This window comes from Lathamus discolor, chromosome Z (genome assembly GCF_037157495.1).
Source record: "Lathamus discolor isolate bLatDis1 chromosome Z, bLatDis1.hap1, whole genome shotgun sequence".
Classification (NCBI taxonomy): Eukaryota; Metazoa; Chordata; class Aves; order Psittaciformes; family Psittacidae; genus Lathamus; species Lathamus discolor.
This window is the reverse complement of record NC_088909.1, coordinates 21,388,155-21,406,552: the sequence shown is the minus strand read 5'-3', so window position 1 is coordinate 21,406,552 and position 18,398 is coordinate 21,388,155. Positions and strand designations below refer to the sequence as shown.

The 18,398-nt window shown below is 50.1% G+C and overlaps 1 protein-coding gene across 1 annotated transcript in view; it reads left to right on the top strand.

The window, feature by feature from the left end:
• VAC14 (VAC14 component of PIKFYVE complex) overlaps positions 1–18,398 on the top strand; it is a 65,267-nt gene that overhangs the window by 20,160 nt on the left and 26,709 nt on the right. The window contains exons 11-13 of the mRNA XM_065662510.1: positions 1,867–2,011; positions 2,316–2,381; positions 11,131–11,281. Coding sequence (XP_065518582.1) covers positions 1,867–2,011; positions 2,316–2,381; positions 11,131–11,281 — 362 coding nt within the window. The remainder of the gene's footprint in view (positions 1–1,866; positions 2,012–2,315; positions 2,382–11,130; positions 11,282–18,398) is intronic.

Here is an 18,398-nt window from a genome sequence, read left to right as displayed (position 1 = left end):
GCAGACCATATCACTTTGCATGCTCTTGACCTGCCTCATAGCAGGATGGACCTGATGGATGTGACAGCATCAGGGCCACCTCTAAACCAGCTGGCTTCATGCACTGCTTCTCTGTGCCTTCTTTTTGACCACTTCCTTCTGAAAACACGTGTTACCCTGAGGGCTTTTTCCCCATCCTGCACAGGCAATGTGTATTTTGGCATTGATCAAGGATTCATGCTGCTCTTCCATCAGGAGTCCCATGTGTGGTGGGTGGCAGGCTGTGCTGCTGCAGCGGGAGCTGGTTTTGCAGGAAAACCAGACACTGAGCTCCTTCAGGCTGGCTTTAACAGCCTGGAACAGTGCTTCCTTGTACATCTCTCCCAAACTCCCCGTGCTCTGAGCCCCTCCTTCGTCTTGGTTCTGAGCATTTGGCTGTTGTTTGCAACATCAAAGCAAAACCTATTCTAACTCAAAATGCAATTTGCAGACCCTGGCATCTGTTCCATGAGGCACATTAAGCAGTCAGATATCTCCAGGGCTGTGAGGGGCTGGAGCCTCCTCCTTTTGCCCTTACAATGTGTGTCCTGGGGAAGATCAAATCCTATTAAGCCACAGCTCTACTTGCAAATTATGCTATGAGAAATCTGCCCCTTAGGATTTCTTATCAAAGGAGATGCAGAGCATCCCTGCGCACTCTAGAAAAGTCATCAAGAGTCTGGTCCAGCCTAGAATAATTTTGTAGATTGGGTAGGACAGGAGTGAATTAGCTCTTCAGTGTATCTGTCTCTTGGAAGTCTGCTCCAGCCATCTCAGGTCCACCCATCTTGGGTCCAGCCATCTCTCTCTGCTGTTGAGGAGGTGGGAAACCATCATGTAGTCTTCAGGATCACAAACAGGACAAAAAAAAAAAGCCTTAACATGACCTCCTCTGTGTTGGAGTCTCCTGGCCCGATGCAGGTCCCAACCATTTGGGGAGAAAACTGGGGAATAAGAACTAAGGGCCTGCAGCCTTGACTGTGTTATAAAAGAGGCAGTGTCCTGGTTAACGAAAGGAGTTGTTTGTTTTCATTCCTGGTTGATGACCGAGGGTTATCCTCATCTTTTTGGGATGGCTTTTGAGAAATAAGATGATGTTCTCAGGGCAGCCTTGTAGCAGAGAGCTGCATCCCAAAAGCATTGCCACCCAGGGCACCATCTGCAGTCCCAGCATCAGTCTGCTGAGATTAGCCTAAACTGGATGTCCTCACCTTGTGGGTGTTCCCAAGTCATGGGCTTTGAGGACATGTGGATTATTGTTCTCTGGAGATGCTTGAGCTGGTCAGGCTTGTGTTGGATTCTGAGTGCATTTCATGGATCTCTAGTCTTTGAACCCCAAATGTGGTGCCTGCAATAGCGACCAGTTTCTCAGCACAGCCATGGTGCTAGATGGATTCATTTATCGTGGTGTCTTGCCATGTATAGGTACCAGCTACTTTTGGAAAGTGGTAAAGCTTAAAGTCTGGAAGACTTCTGTTGTCTCCAAAGCAAGTTTTTGGTGTGTTGCTGTCTCTCGTTGTGCTTCCCCATCTCATAGTGCCACGTGGGCAAACCTGGCTAGTCCCAGCCATGACTCCCAGGCTTGCAAGCCTGAAGCTTGCTTCCTGGCTGTCATAACTCTTGAAGACATAAAAACACTGTGGGTTTTTGTGTACCCAGAGCAGATCTGGGTACACAAAATAAGAAATGTGGATGGCCAGGGTGAGTAGAGCAGGAAAAGGCAAAGGTTTGGGCTTTCTCAGGGTTGAGATGTTTGGTGCAGCCTCTGGTGTGTTGTAGACCTCTCCACCAAGGGAGGAGGGAGTTGGACATTACAGCACTGAACCAGCCTCTCTTCTTTCCATGCAGCTGTGAGAGGATCCAGGTGACCCTGAACCTGGATGGAATAGTTCAGGTGCTAGACTGCCACCTTCATGACACGTCCACTGGGATGATGACCAGAATTGCAGTCCTGAAATGGCTCTACCACTTGTATATCAAGACTCCTCGTAAGGTAGGTCAGGGACTCAGCCTGTGAGCCTTTTTCTTCCCCCATGGGACAGAGCTTATCCGCTCCCAGCCTACTTCATGCCTTTGAGTTGGCTGTAATTACCTTCGTAGCATTGCAACCAAGTGTCCTTCTACCTTTTCTGAGAAGGTTTTGGTTGCTGGATACCCAGTGGCTTAAGAAACAAGAGCTGTCCAGCTCAGATGGAAAATGCTGGTGAAGTCCCACCAGCCTCCCTCAGGGTAAGGGGTCCTATGGCAGGGGGAGACCAGGTCTGTAGGACTGATGCCATCCATCTTTCTGGTTCTAGATGTTCCGACACACCGACAGCCTCCTCCCTAACTTGCTGCGGACCCTCTCAGATGAGTCAGATGAGGTAAGCGCGGCAGCTGCCAAAGTCCTCCCGAGAGCTTACCATCTCCACATCCAGCTGGACTTTGGATTTTTGGGGTTGAACTGAGGGAATTTTTGAGTTTTGGCTAGTATTGGGACTGGGGAGTTTAACCTTCTTGGCCCAGTGCAGAACCTGCAGGTAGTGCCCAACTGAAAGCCCTGTGGTCTTGGTTAGGCTGGTGTGTTTGGAGCCTCCTGTATAAACCTTCTTCTCCATCTCTGAGGACTGATCCTTCAAAGCCAACTCTTAAAATGCCTTTTTGCCTGCCTGGGAAGAGAGCTGGGGCTTTAGGTCCCTAGCACTGGTGTCTTTCCCTGGACTGTGGTCAGATCTTTGGTAAGTTGGAATTCGGGCACCTTGCAGCATCTCTGTAGAGAAGACGTCTGGGAGATTGTGTCCAGTCAGCACTGCAAAATCAGACTCAGGAGGAGGTCACAGATGGTAGCAGCACCACTGCTAGCAGGGCAGCATCGGCATTGCGTGTTAGAGCTGCAGTAGATGCCCAGTAGCATCAACATCAACATTCCAGTACCTAAAGGATTCTTTTGAAATCTGGTTTGGGGGTTTTTTGCAAGGGGCATGACAAAGGGGAATGACTTTAACCTGACAGAGGGGAGACTGAGATGAGACATTAGGAAGAAGCTCTTACCTGTGAGGGTGGTGAGGCCCTGGCACAGGTTGCCCAGAGAAGCTGTGGCTGCCCCATCACTGGTAGTGTTCAGGGCCAGGATGGACGGAGCTTCGAGCAACCTGGTCTGCTAGGAGCACCTGGAGGTGTCCCTGCCCATGGCAGGGGGTTGGAACTGGTTGAGCGTTAAGGTCCCTTCCTACACCATTCCATGATTCTGTGATCATATTGGCTCATTTTGGAAGTGAGCAAAGAAAATCAGGCAGCAATGAGTCCTGCCTGTGCCTTGCCCTCCCAGGGCAGTGTTCTTCATCTCTAAGGCTGCTCCCTTCTTGAGGTGCTGCACCATTTTTCCCATTTCCTTGTCTTTCTTCCTCACACCTCTTGTCTGGTTCCAGTCATCTCCATTTTGGCATCTGTGGCATCTTTTCCCCTTCTCCGTGGCACTCTGGAGCATTTCTAGTGTTTGATTGGAATCTGGCAGCTTAAGCACAGCCAGTGGTAGCACTTCTACTGTCAGCTGAATCCTTCTTGCCCAGACCTGGGAATGTCTTGTTTCTCAGCCCTGACCTTCCTCACGGACTAAAAATCACACACTGTCTGCTTTGCCTTACACACTCAGGGCATCAAAGCCCTACCCCACAATAAATCCCATGTGCAAGGGGGTCTTTAAGAGAGGTGGTAAGGGAATGAGCAAGCAAGGGAATGACTTGCAGAGGCAAGCAACTGCCTGGCCATTTTCCATACCCTGCTGCTTACCATGCAGACACCAAGCACACATCTGCCTTTGCAAGGCTCTAGAAAGCCTGCATCTTGCAGATAGTCCCTCCAGCTTGGCAGGAGATCGCAGTGACTCATGTTGCAATTACACTGCTTATTAATATTTGAAAAAAGCAGTGAAGAAAGGACCCTGGTGATGCATTTCCTCCATGTGACATAACTGGGAATGGTTCAAAAGTAATTTTAAGCTGATTTATTTAATCCTGTCTTCTATTTATTGAAATGTTTGGCTCTCCTTTATTTTTTTTAGAGGAAATCCATAGACGAGTCAATCCATTAAACACCACTGCTCAGCTGGCTTCCAACCAGATCTGCTGCTCTCTGCAGAGGAAATAGAAATGACTGAAAGAGTAGAGGGGTTGGAGCTGAGTGTTTTGGGGAATCATGAGGACAAATGGAGGTGGCTAACCTGCAGTGTCCATGCCTATTAGAAAAAGGGGTGCACGGTGCTCTGTTAGCCGTTAGACCCTGCTCAGTAGAGTATTTTATCCATGTTCGTGTTGTCCTGGAGTAGATTCCTGGACTGGAATTCCCTAGGATCTCTTGACTAACAGGCTGGGGATCACAGGGTTGGTGTGAGGTCTTGTGTAAGCTAACCCATCAGCTCTCTGATGAGGAAGCATCTCCTCCTTCCCAGGTAAGACTTTTATGTGTTGTATGGTGTAGCACAAGATATATACACATCTTCAGTGGGGTTTTTTGCTGTCTTCATCCTGCAGTGCTGCCTTCCCAAAGGGAATCCATCTAGGCAGTGGTGGCAGTCCCATTTTACTTCCCAGCAAAGTTCAACATCCTTTTGCAGTGCATGAAGATCTTCTGTCCTCTGTCCACAGTTTGGAGGCTTGCTGTTGCTCTCCTCGTGTGCTCTGAAGCTGTGTTCGAGCAGTTGTTTCTCACTAGCTCATCACCAAAGGAGAACCTGGCTTTGGAGGGTCAGTGCCTGTCAGGACTTTGCATCAGACTGAAAGACGGTGCTCAGGCAACTTATTTTTAAGGTCTGACCTTGTTGAGCTGCTCTGAGTCTCTCTGTGTACTTGCCATCAGTCAGGCCCAAAGCAAGGAAAGACTTGAACTGGATGGATCTGGTTCCATGCCCTTTATGTTGTCATTCCTGTTTTTATCATCCAGGTAGCACAAGGTGTTGCACCACCTCCACCATGCTCAACAGAGGTCAGAATCTAACAATGCATCTGAGGCATCCTGAGTCATCTCTGCTTTCTCTCCTGTTCCACATACTACCCAGTTCTCCTGCTCCAGTAAAGAAATGGTCAAGAGACCTAGTTAAGATTCACAAAGGCAGCACAGAGAAGCTGGAGCAAGTGGTTCCTTTTGACATGTAGACAAGTCCAGATACAGGATTCCTGGTTGTCAGATGCTGTACTGCTGCACTGCATCACCTTGTGCTGGTTCTTGTGCTTCCCTGGCAGGGAGATGCTCCATCCTGCATTTGAGACCTAGTTTTGAAAGGAGTCTTTAAAAGCCCTGGTTAAAATTTGATGTGGGTAAAAAACTTCCTCACAGCTCCAAGACCAACAAGATTGGGCTGAGAGTGGGTTTTTCTGCATAAGCTGCTCCTTTTGTTGTTGTGAGTCTCACAGCCCAGACACCTGGTTGAAGAATGGATGTTAGAAAAGGTGAAAAGTTAAAGCCCAAGTGCTCTTTGGGAGCAGTGGGTTAAACCTTTCCACCCACAGTTTAAAAGCATAGCTGCGGGTAGGCAGCGCTGAAAAGAAGGCCTGCTCTTTGAGTTATCTCCCTCTGCAAGCTCCTCATGCAAAGGCAGCTTCTGAGGTAGTTGTTCAGTTCCCTGGACCTTCCCATCTAGACCCAGGTACTGAGTTCAGGTGGACACAACAGGCAGTGAGGGCATATCTGAGAAAACCGTGGAGCACTGATGCTGCCTGTTTCTTCCTTTGCTCTGTTTGCCTTTCTCTGGCTCCAAAATGGAGTTGTTTCTTTACAGCTGAATGTGTTGCTGTTTGCTTATCTGCTCCTCTCAATCTTCCTGGGGGTTGGAAGTTGTGCTGGGACTTCTGTCTGACTCATGCAGGAATGACAGGTGAGGTGGAGCTGGTGTCTGCTGTGAAGCAGGGCAGACTCCAGCTTCCTCTCAGTTCTGCTAACATGAAAAACTGCCTGTGTTTCTGCAGTGGCCAGGCAAGGCTTTGAATACAGGAAGAAGATGGAAATGATTTCTTAGCTTGCTCTCTGCAGCTGTATCATAAAATCATAGAATGGTGTGGATTGGAAAGGACCTTAAGATCGTCTAGTTCCAATCCCCTGCCATGCGTATGGACACCTTCCACTAGACCGGCTTGGAACTCCCTAGGTTTCTCACAGACCATCCTTCAGAAGTCTTCTCCTAGCACTTTGGAAGAGTTGGTACCCTTCCCTCACAAGGATTAGCTGAGCCTGGGCTAGCACTGCCTGTAGAAGTGATGAGGGGCTTGAACATCTGCGTGACCTTCAAGCCAGCTTCTCCGTAACAAGCTGAAACATTTTGCCCCTCTCTTGGGTTTCCAGCATTAAACTAGGAGAGGAGGAACCCCCAGTAGGTTGGAATACTCATATTCTTCTCTCTTCTGTGCTGTTACCTCCTATACCTCTCCTGCGTGTCCTGCTACAGCACTGCAAAGTTTTGAAGCCCAGGTCTCTTCCCTGCTCTATAAGCTCTGCTGTCACGCTAAGTCTTGCCAAACTTCTTCCATCACTCCCAATTCCCAGTACAATGAAGCTGGACAAAAGCTTGTGCCAAAGCAAATAGCCATCTTAACGTGGTTTGATTTGGAGCTTTGTTCTGCTGGTTTTAGAGCCACAGTGCTCTAATCTACCATGGACAAAATACTGTGACCCCATGCAAAGCGAGGGTGTACACCAAAGGCTGCAAAGAGCTCTCATGTACATGTGCCTGGCTTTAATTTGAATTTCTTTTGGTGGTAAAGCTTCTCTGGGTTGGGCCTCAAAGCTACAAGGTACCAAAGGAGAGAGGCTGCTTGTTTTGAAAAGAGAAATTACACTGAGGGTGAGTTTAGGACTGAAATGATGGGATGTAGAGAGAGGCATGTAATTGCATTTGGATGGTGGAAAATGTGGTCAGCCCAGCCTGCCGTACATGGAAGCAGCCCATAAGCAGAAGTCTTAAAGCAGGGTGGAGTGAGACTTTCTCCAGGGACTTGAGGTATTGTAAGGGCATTGGGTTGAAAGATAATCTCTGCACTGCATTATGCAGGAATAGGAAGTTTCTTGTGAGGAGTGTGATCTACAGGGTGCTTCTTGGCTCAGCACCAGTTCCAGACCATAGTTGCATGGCTTGCTTATATGTATGCATATATGGTTTGTATGTATATCCAAACACTAGCGATAAGCTGGCAGACTGGGCTTGAGGTGGTGCCTGGAGCATTCCTGGGTGAAATCATGGAGCAGACTAAACCCACCTGCTGTGGAGGACAGGCAATCCTGGCCTGGGAAGCTGGCTCAGTGTGAGAGGAGAAGGTGTAGGATGTGGGATTTGGTGAGCTTGGCTTTGGGTACCTGGTTTCTCAGGGTGCAGAGGGAGATGCTGGATGGGAGACAAGTAGCAAATAAAAATAAACCCTTTACATATTACTAGCTGTGGGACTCTTTGAGAGCTGAATTTGAAGGGGTTGCAGGTATCCAGCCCCGCACAGTGTGGCCACAGGGATGTTCCAGGGCAGCTCCAGCTTCCTGCAGTCCTACCCACTGGCTGGACCTTGTCCTGCCTCCTTCCCTGCCCTCTAATGCATGAAGAAATGCTTCCTAGGGAGGATTTCTGAAAGCAGGAGGGAGGACAGGGAGTTTTCAGGTTGGTTTCAGGTGGTTGTGACTGTATTACTAAATGACCCCCCTTCTCCCAGTGCCTGCTACATTTCCTGATGGTATGAGAATGTTAGCATGACCTGGCAGGATCTTCCCTGGGGAGGGAAGGGGAGGAGAAGCCACCAGCCCCACTACCTTCCCTCTGCTCCTGGCCGCAGATTGAAAGCCGGTGGCTGTAAAGGGGGAAAAAAAAAAATGTCTTGGCAAGATCAGAAGGTAAAAGTTGCTGTGCTGGGGACCTGAAGAGGTGTGGATAAATCAGTGCAGGAGATTAATGGTGGTTTTTCTGTCTTTAAAGCTTGTGGAGGCAGGGGGGACACAAGTTTGCTTTTCACGCTGTGTGTGCTTGGGGCTGAGCCAGCTCTGCTGCTGGCTGCTCTCAGCCCTGGGGCTGCTTGCCCATGCTCAACTCCCCTCCCCTGGCTATGGCTAAAAGGTTTGGAGGAAGGAAAGAGAAATATAAAACAAAATAAGTGATGTCCTCTGGGGCAGCCTCGGTGCACACTGCCACAGCAAGGAGCTGCATTTGAGTGGTGGAGCGGCAGGAAGCACCCAGCAGCATCCTCAGCTCTCCTGGTCCCCACCAGGTCACTCCTGTGGCATTGCCAGACTGGTAATGCTGTGGGCTTTTATACAGCCTCCCTGAACTAAGGCGGCTGATCCACCTTGGGAAAGTGCTCTGCAGCCCTAAACCTTCTTGGTTTCCATCTTGGTAGCACCATCAGCTGAATTCCTATCTTCTTGGCAGGAATAACCTTGCCCCTGGTATTGTGTGCCCCATTTTATTGCCAAGGGACTCCTCACCCTCTGAGACACTGCTATAAATACCAGTAAGGACAGCATCTTCAGGAGCTCAGTCCATATCCTTGTCCTCATCTGTGCCCCAGGAGCTGCTGCTGCAGCCCCAGCTATGCTGCAGAGTGCTGAGTCTTGCTCCGCAGGGGTCTGTAGCAGATTTGGGAACACCTCACTTTCCTCTACAACATTCCAGGCCACTCCAGCATTTTGACCAGAGGCAAACTCCTCGAGGAGCATCAAGGCGATGCTTTGCATGCAAGAGGTGCATCCCATCCAGCACATGCTATTGAGATGCTGCTTTTCCCCTGCACCGCCACTGGCAGAGCCAGCCTCGGCTCCATTCAAGCAGAACAAGCAGCAAATTAACCTGACCTAGATCTGGAAGAGCTAAGGACAGACCAGCTGGTTTGTGTGCCCTTAAAATTCCTGCTCTGGAGGCAATACAGGGAGAAATCTTGCCTATTCCCAGCAAGGAGAAAGCTGCTTATTTGTAATAGCTTATAACTGACTGATAACCTGCTCCTCATCCCCCAGCTGTGCAAAGAGCTCCATCCCAGTGCTTGGAATGGCTTGCGATGTCAGCCAGGTCTCCCCATCCGTTGTGATGCTGCTTTCCCTGCTCATTCCAATTCAGGAAGCCTGGAGCAGGGGCACACCACCCTACATCTCATCACCACCAGGCAAACCTCCTTGGTGGCAGCTCCTCTGGGCTGTTCATCGGGATCATGCCCTTTCCCAGTACCTGGGAATGGCTCTGGCCCTTGTGCTCCAGCACTGCTGGGTCTGACAGCTGCTGGGCTCCTGACCGATGGGAGCAGCTCCCTCTTGGTGCAGCCAGCCCGTTGCTATGGCAATGGCAGGATATTGCTTTCTTACAGCCTCCTGGGTCGCACAAAGCCAGCCGCCAGCTCCAGCTTTGCTTAGCGCAGAGATGTGCAGTGCATACCAAGCACTCCTGGCTTTCCTTCATCCCTGGCTGGGAACCCACTCCAGAGCATGCAGGGAAGGAGCAGCAGGAGCCAGAGTTCCCTGCCTCTTTCCCACGGCTGGAAAAACCAAGGCCTTCGTGGCTGCCTGCTTTTCCTCTTCCTCCAGGTGCTCATGAAGCCATCCCTCCTGCTTCTTATTTCTTCTATGCTTTTCAGTCGCCAAATTCAGCCCACGCTGCTTTTTCCACCTTCTGCCTGTGACCTATGTGCTGCTCTTAATCTCTCCAAAGCTCAGGAAGTCCAGCCATGCCCTCAGCTGGTCACTGCTGCCGAGGCAGCCTGCCTGGAGCATCCCAAGCAAAAGCAGCATCTCAGATACAGCTCTGGGAGACTGGATTAAGGATCCAGTCTCACAGCATATAAATGACTTTATATGCTTTGGAAGGCAGCAGGGATGATTTGTGCCCAGCCCAGACCCATCATGAGGTCTGCTCAGGGGTATCCTCTGCTTGGAACAAAACAGCATCAGCATTGCTTTATCTGAGCCACTGATGGGACCAAGGTCCTTCCTCTGCCAGGGACTACAGACTCCCTTCCCTCGAAGAACATGAAGGCTGGCAATGGCAGTGACCTGTGCTAGCCACAAGGTCCCATTCTTGACAGCATCACAGAGGTGCCGTATTCTTCAGTGATAGCAGTGCAAGTTGTTGTTGTCTTATTTTACTTCCTCTCCCAGGAGCTGTAGGCTGGGACTTCATTATGTTTGTAGGCACAGGGTCTTCCCAAGCATGCAGGAGCCTCGTGGAGCACCACTACTGCGCCAGCACTCAGGCCTAATCACCACGCTGCCTGCTCAAAAACCTAGGAGATCCTCCTTCTGATTCAGGGGTCATGTTTTCTGTTTTGACCATGTTTCTCCATGATCAAAACAAGAAAAGATGTAATTAGATTTTGTTTCTCAGCGTTAAGGGTATTTTTTTGTTACTCAGGAGCTAAAACTCCCATATAACTGCAGCTCCTCAGAAAGATGCCTTGTGAAAATATGTGGAAACCTAGGACACTGTGCTGGTGGGCAAGGGGTGATTGGGGAAGGGCTATGCTAGATTCTGATGAGTTAGACATAGCAGTTGCCCTTTTTGGTAGCCTTTCTGCTCTGCACAGCTCTGCCACACTTGGAGCATCGAGGATGGCTGATGAAACATCTAGACCCAAGGACATTTGAATGAAAGGGATCCAAAATAGCCTGAGGCATGAGAAGGGTTGACAACAACAAAAAAACCCCAACCAACCCTGTAATAACGTGTCCAGATTTGCTATATATAGATTAATTCAGTGACTTCTGGAAGGAAAGCTATGAAATCCATACGGCCACTCTCTCTGCTCTGGGATGCTGCCCTGAAAAGGGAGACCTGAGGTGCGAGGGGCAGGCAGACTGGTGTATGTCCCCAAGAGCATCCTCATGCTTTTGCTGGGCTTATCCCAAACCTGGGAGTATGAAGGAGAGGGGGGAAGCAAAACTCAGACCTCCTCATGCACACTGGTTTAATTTTGCAACTCTCTTTTTCCCCCTCCCCTTTTCTCTTTCCTGCCCCATTCCCCTCTGCAATAATTTGAAACTTCCACTCTGAATTTCACAGGTAGCCTCTTTTCCTTACAGTTTTCTTGATGTGCTGGGATTTGGGGTTTGCTTCCCATCTCACTGTCTCCAGCCATAGATTTGGACAGAAAAGCTCACCCCACGCTGTTCATCTCTCTGCAGGTTATCCTGAAGGACCTGGAAGTGCTGGCTGAGATTGCTTCTTCCCCAGCGGGACAGACAGAGGGTCATGGTGCCTCCGACAGCTCTGATGCACAACCCATCCTGGTGGAGCTTCAGGTCCCAGACAGGGCTGGCCAGCTGAGCTCCTCCGGTGAGTGACCCCATGCCCTGGGCTCCTTTGATGCACCATGGTACTGGTTAGATATGCTTGGGCAGGAGGAGAAGACTCCTGCAGTAGTAGATCAGTAGATCCATCCCAACTCAGCATAGCTTTGAGGATCAAGTCTGCCATGGTGCAGACCAGGGCACTGCTTTTATTATTACTGCTCTTTCCTCTAGCTCATGTTTTGGAGATTTAGAACTCTGTTTAGCATCAAGATGCTTCAGAGGATGATGCGGAGGGGTCACAGAATCCCAGACTGGTTTGGGTTGGAAGGGACCTCAAAGCTCACCCAGTTCCAACCCCTGCCACAGGCAGGGATGCCTTCCACTAGACCAGGTTGCTCCAAGCCCCGTCCAAGCTGGCCTTGAACACTGCCAGGGATGAGGCAGCCACAGCTTCTCTGGTCAACCTGTGCCAGGGCCTCAGCACCCTCACAGGGAAGAACTTCTGCCTAAGAGCTCATCTCAGTCTCCCCTCTTGTCAGTTTAAGGCCATTCCCCTTGTTCCGTCACCATAGGCCATTGTAAAAAGTCCTTCTCTAGTGTCATTATTGTCTTATTTTTAGGGGACTGTAGTGGTTTAAACCGAACCACAAACCTCGTTCACTCACTCCTCCCACTTCTTGCCGTCCCCCTGCTCCTGGAGGGATGGAGAGGAGAATCGAAAAGAATGCAACTCCCACGGGTTGAGATAAGAACAGTTCAGTAACTAAGGTATAACACAAATCACTGCTGCTACCACCAATAATAATAATAGTAAAGGAAATAACAAGGGAAGAGAATACAGCACCTCAGCACCAGCCAACAGATAACTTGCCCCACTCCCCCCGGCCAAGCACTGACCGATACCTCGTCCAACCCTGCCGTCCTTTCCCTTCTGGGGTAACTCCCCATTACATCCTGGGCATGATGTGCTGTGGTATGGAATACCTCTTTGGTCAGTTTGGGTCAGGTGTCCTGTCTCTGCTTCCTCCCGGCCTCCCCTCCTCCCTGGCAGAGCATGAGGCTCAGAAAGTCCTTGGTCAGACCAAACATTCGAGCAGCAACTGAAAACATCGGCGTTATCAGCACTGTTCCCAGGCCGAAAGATCAAAACACAGCACTGCACTAGCTCCTAAGAAGGAGAAAAATGACTGCTGCTGCTCAACCCAGGACAGGGACCCTGGGTGCTAGCCTCCTCTCTCCTTGTTGAAGTCCACAGAGCCCTAAATTGAGTCCAGGATAAGATGGTGGCTGCAAGCCCAGGTGTCTAAAACACACATAGATCTGAAGAGGATTCAGCCTGTGCAGATGATGTTGTCTGTCCAAGGCCGCCCACATTGACTGTGAACTGCTACGTTGCTCTGAGTGTCTGGCAGGACAATTATCCCAGCATATCGGGAAGTTTTTTCCATTTTCCTTTGTCTGTGGCTTATCCTTTGCAGTTCCTTGGCTGCCCCTTCTCCTCTGCTTCTGCTGTTTAAGGACCTCCCCAGGCCAGGTCATCACAGCCAAAAGCACGTTTCGTGTCAGCTTTGGATTGCAACCCAAGCATGGAGCCAAGGCTGCTTCTCCCTGTGCAGCATGTGGCCAGGGAGCCTTGCTAAATCACCCCTGGAGAGGGAAGCTTTGCTTTCTGTTCCTCAGGCTTTGTTTTCACTGACTATCCCAGATCACTCACCCCTCCCCAGGCTTAGGAATGTCTGCACCAGCAGCCAGCTCAGGTTTTGGCTTGTTTAGTGTGGGGTTGTAAGCTTTTTTGCAGATCACCTGTTTCATGCTGGCAGCTTTAGTTCTGCCATGGAGGAGTGAGGGCTGCAATGTTGGCAATGTCCCCAAGGCCTCTGCATGTCTCATCCGTCCTCCCAGTGTCAGAATTGAGACTGCCTTGGTGGAGCAGCTCCTGCAGTGCTGGCCAAGCAGCTGAGGAGTTGCAGTTCAGCTCACACTGATGGTTGTCTGAGGTTTCCTTCTTTGTGGATGATCTAAAAATAGCATGCTGGATGGCATGGATCCGAACGGCTGCTGTGGCCCCTGTTAGCTATCTGGAAGAGCAGCTTGGCTTCACATATTCAAGTGTAATGCCTGAAAAGTCTGGCTCTCTCCACACTGAGCAGATCTGCTGAGGCCAGAGCCCCTGTTGCCCCAGTGTGGGGCAGCTTCACCCTACACAGGTCTTAAAAGACTCTGGCTTCCTCACCTGTTTTCCTCTTCCTTGTAAAGCCCCAGCAAATTGTTTCTTCAGGAATTTCTGGGGCTGAGCTTTGCAGGGTCATTGGCTTTTACCCAAAAGCAGATGGTTTTGGGGAGGAGAAAAGGAGCTTTTTCACTGGCTTCAAATGTTTAACGTGGCCCTGGTCCCATCTGGCTCCAGCCACCAAGGGCTGAGACTGGATCGGCTGCTGGGCTCAGGCTTCCATGGGAATGGAGATGTCACAGCTAGGCCAGGAGCCTCCTGGCTTATGCCCGGAAAAGCAGAGGCTGCTGGAAAAAGACTCTTTTTGTCAGAGGGTTGTTGGGGGTTGGGGAGCTAGTGGAAATCCCTCCATCTGTGCATGGTCTGGGGGTAGTGATGTACGGTGGGAGCGAGTGAACCCAAGCAGTGCCTTGAAGGCTGATGCGTTTGTGAGTACAGCCCTTCCCATGCAGAAAAACATGAGGTGCCGGCACCAGCGAGAATGTACGCCTTTCTGGGGTCACTGGGATGTATGGGAGTGTTCCCCAGCATGCCTCCCTAGCGAGCACGCCTTGGCTCAGACAGTGCCTAGGCAGTAGGATGCTATTGCAGCATTGCAGAGTACCAGCACTTCCCTCATCCCTTCATCCCACTTTTTACAGAGATGCTGTGGGAGCTGGCAGTGGGAGGAGAGCTGTTGAGCCATGTCACGTCCTCTCCCCTCCTACCTCTGAGGCCCATCCAAGTGTGCAGTTGGTAAACAAGCATGGACACCCCTTAAAATCCTTGAGGTTGCGGCAGGTTTCCATGCCGCACTCTCCATCTCTGCACTCCAGCCTTTGCCACCCGAGTGGTGAGGGAAGGTGGAAGGGGCTGGTGCCCCTGTGGTCTTCCCTCACTTCCTCTCGCTCCCTTTCTTCCCTTGGGATGTGTTTATGCAGTTGTTTCCCTGCCATTGAGTTCGGTTTCCTTCAGATGCTGGTTGATTAGTCAGGAAAGCCGTGTCCCACTTCCGCAGCCCGTTCCCAGCTCCAGTTTGTATTTAGCTGCTTTGTTCTCCCGTTACGTAAGGTCAGCTGCTTTGACGTCTTCTCCAGCACAGTGAGCTGGGCCAGTACCTCCTGGGAGATGCAACATTGCTCCTCTCGACCTGCTCTGACTGCCCTGGGAGAGGGTGGCTGGCTGCTGGCCTCCATCAGTCTCTCCTTGGTTATCTGCTTCCTGCTTTTCTGGGACCAGGTCTGTAGAGCTGTGCCCATGAGCTTCCCAGTCTTTGGGATCATGATCCAAATGCCTTTCTGGTTTCTGTGATGGGAATCCAGCTGTCTGTTTTGCTTTGGGAGTGTTTTGCCAACCCTGTAGAAGTTGGGACAAGTAGCAGATGACTTAAGAGTGGCTGTCACCAAGGCCAGGAGATCAGGAGGGGATTCTCCCTTCTGCTCCTCTCTGGGGAGAACCCCACTGCAGTCCTGCTTCCATCTCTGGAGCAACAGCACAAGAGGGACGTGGAGCTGTTGGAGTAAGTCCAGAGGAGACCGTGGAGATACTTCAGGGCTGGAGCAGCTCTGCTTGAAGATGGGCTGAGAGAGGTGGGTTATTCAGCCTGGAGAAGAGAAGGTTCTGGGGAGACCTTAAAGCAGCTTCCAGTGCCTAAAGGGATTTATAGGGAAGATGGGGACAGACTTGTTAGCAGGGTCTGTAGCAACAGGACAAGAGATGATGGTTTTAAACTAAAAGAGGGAGATTCAGACTAGGTACAAGGAAGAAATGTTTTACAATGAGGAGAGTGAAAAACAGCGCCAGGTTACCCAGAGGTGGTAGATGCCACATCCTCTGGAAGCATTCAAGGTCAGACTGGACAGGGCTCTGAGCAACAGATGTAGTTGAAGGTGTCCCTGCTCATTGCAGGGGGGTTGAACTAGGTGACCTTTAGCATTCCCTTCCAGCCCACACCATTCTAGGATTCTATGACAGCATAGGTGCAAACCCTCCAGCCTGGTCTCCAGCTCTGCTCTGCTTGGGAGGAGGAAGCTCCCTCCAAAAGGATGTCAATACCATCTGCTGCCTCATATAGGGTAGCTCTTGCACATATCTCTTCCTTCCTTTCTCCACAGCTTTGTAAGGAGAGGTGGTTACAACCCTTTGTTTCACAGGAGGCACTTTCCTCCTGCTCAGTCCAGTCTCTCCTGCCTGGCTTCCTGCTGGGAATGGTGGTGTGCCCTCTGAGCACCTCATGCTATAGGATGTTTACTGGGAGGCTGACCCTGTACATGGGTATGCTAAGATGCTTGTGGCCACTGATTTCTAACAGAAGTCCATGGATATCCCATGAGTCAGTGGATAACGCCAGAGGAGGCTGCAGAAAATCCCTAAGAAATGTAGTGTGTTGAGTTCTGACCTGCTGTATCCCTGCAGAAGAAGAGGCAGTGTTCCAGAGGCTGGACCAAACTTGAGATATTCTGTGAAGGAGTTACCTGTTGACAGCTTTTTGAAGGGTTTTGTTCTCAATGAGCCAAACCACTCCCTTTACATTGCCTTTCACTTCATTTGTGTAGTCATAGATCTGCAGAGGTGGCAGTGTAGGACAAGGTCCCACCTCTAGACAGTCTGTAAAATGTTAGGGGGCCTCTGAAAACATGAGACAAGAGTCTGGACTGCAGGGATCTGTGAAGGGTAGGAGAGAAAAGGTGGCCCGTTGTCAGATGGCTCAGATTTACTACACTGGCTTTTCCAGTGGTAGGGGAGGATAAAAGTGAAACTTCTCCTTACTCATCCTTTTCACAAAAGGCCAGGAGTCAGCTGGCATCACACCATGGACACTCACTCTTGAAGCAGCCAGTTTCCAACAGTTTTTGCAGGATCAAGAGTGGAAGAGCTAGGTGGGCACGAGACGAAAGAGCTGTTGCTCCTGAGTACTCTGAGCTCAGCGCTTCACGTCCTGATGCTTGGTGGCTTCACCATCCTCTTCCCTACTGGCATGGAGCTGAACAGGAGGGCTGAATTTCAAAAGTGCTCTTCTGCCTCTTGGAGAGGAGGAGAATTAGAACAAAAGGGTGATGCATTTCTTTTCTGGGATGTTCTGCTGCAGCGGTCCTGGGATGCCATAGACAACCCCAGGAGAGGCCATCCAGACTGTAGCTGTAACTCATCTGGCGTGCCTCCAGGTATTGATCTCTCTTGAGGTGGTTAAGCACATGGTGGGCCAGAAGGGTTGGGGATTCCCAAAGAAAAGCTGGAATTGCAGAATTGAAATTGTAAGACCACTCTTAGCCAACCGTATACCCTTCATACAGTTACTTTGCTGGGCTGCCTCAGTTTCCCCAGGAAGTTGCAAGGAATTTGGAGGTGGTGTGAGGAATGAGATGAGAACCATGAAACCAGAGAAATGAATGAATATTAGTGCAGACATGGCCTGGCAAAGCCCATTGCTTCTTGTTCCTGTTTGCAGGTTCTCTTCCATATGCTTCACCTTTCCATGCAGTAGCCTCAGCCCAATATAAACTCACCACCAAGCATAACCAGTCATATATTTGCAGCTCTGCTGGGTATTTTCTTCTGCTGTACGTTATCTCAGCTATACCCCTGCTGCATTTTTGCTTACTGATTCACCTTAACAAAGAAAAATGAGCCAGTAGTGATCTGCTAACCTTCCCAGGAAGCATGATCATTACCTGCTGCCTTCTTCCAAGGCAGGCACAAGCACACACCCCCACTGTGTTGGGGTGTATGCTTGTGATCCTGTGAATCCCAAACCCTGTTGAGTGGGGGCATTCAGAGGATCAGTGCAGCAAAAACCTCATTTAGCATCAAAATACGCACCCTGGCCTGTTGGTAGAGATCTCCTTGCCAGCAAGATGCTGAAGTCTTGGGAATTGCGAATCCATGGCTCTTTAGACAGGTAGGAAGGGGAGAAGCATCCGTGTGTGCAGGCAGCCCTGCAAAAGCAGGCTGAGCACAGCCTCTGACCATGCAATCAATAATTTCAATGGATTTACTTCCTCAGCAGCATTCTGTGCTCCGGAGAGGGGAGAGAGGAGGTTTTGCAGAGCCCAGCTGAGCTGCCGACACATTCACATCTGTTTCCAGCTACACCCTGCGCCGGGTTTTTGGGAAGCAGGAGGGAGAAAGATTTGCCTTTTTTACAGCTCTATTTTTATCCCACTCCATGAGGCTTCACCGCCCTGTGTTTGTAATAGCTGAAATTCAAAACATCCTGGGGAAGGCTGCCCGGGAAGGGGGGAGATGCCGCGCAGATTCCCACGTCGCCGCCCGGGTTTTCTCCAAACACCATCTGGCAGAGCCAAGCCCCAAACGGGTTGAAGGCTCATGGACCAGCTCTGGTTGCTGCTGGGTTTATCCTGTTGCTCCCAAATGAGCTGAGAGAGATCGTTCTCTGGGCTGAGCTGGAAGCATGATGCTTGGGTGGGAAGGATGCTTGGCCCCACCAGCTTTTAGCTTCTCCTCCCTATATCTGAGCTAAAATTGCTTCAATTAGGGATTATGGTAAATCATTTTAGCTTAAACCACTGCAAATTCCCATGTGGATACTCTAACCAGCTTACCCAGCTTTAGCTTGCTTCAGAAGGGAATCAATTCTGGTCCGATCTTACTTAAATTTGGTTTAAATGGAGTTAAGCAAGTCCACGCTGGTTTTAATTAAGACCAGTTTGAAACCAATTATGGTAAATTAGTGGAAGTTGCATTGTATGTTAGGGTGAAGTTTGGCGCTTTGTGGTTGAGGCAGAAAAATCCAAGTTATGTCAGAGTCTGTCGGGCGCCCCTGGAACAATTTGGGAACACTTTGGCCACTGTAGGTCTTGAGATGGCTCAGCCCATCAAGGAGCCAGATGGCAGAATGTTCCAGGCTGCTATACAATATATATTTATAAGGGTCTTAATATAGATCCCTAATTGCCTGTCTCTGTTGATTTATAGCATGTCCACACGAGTG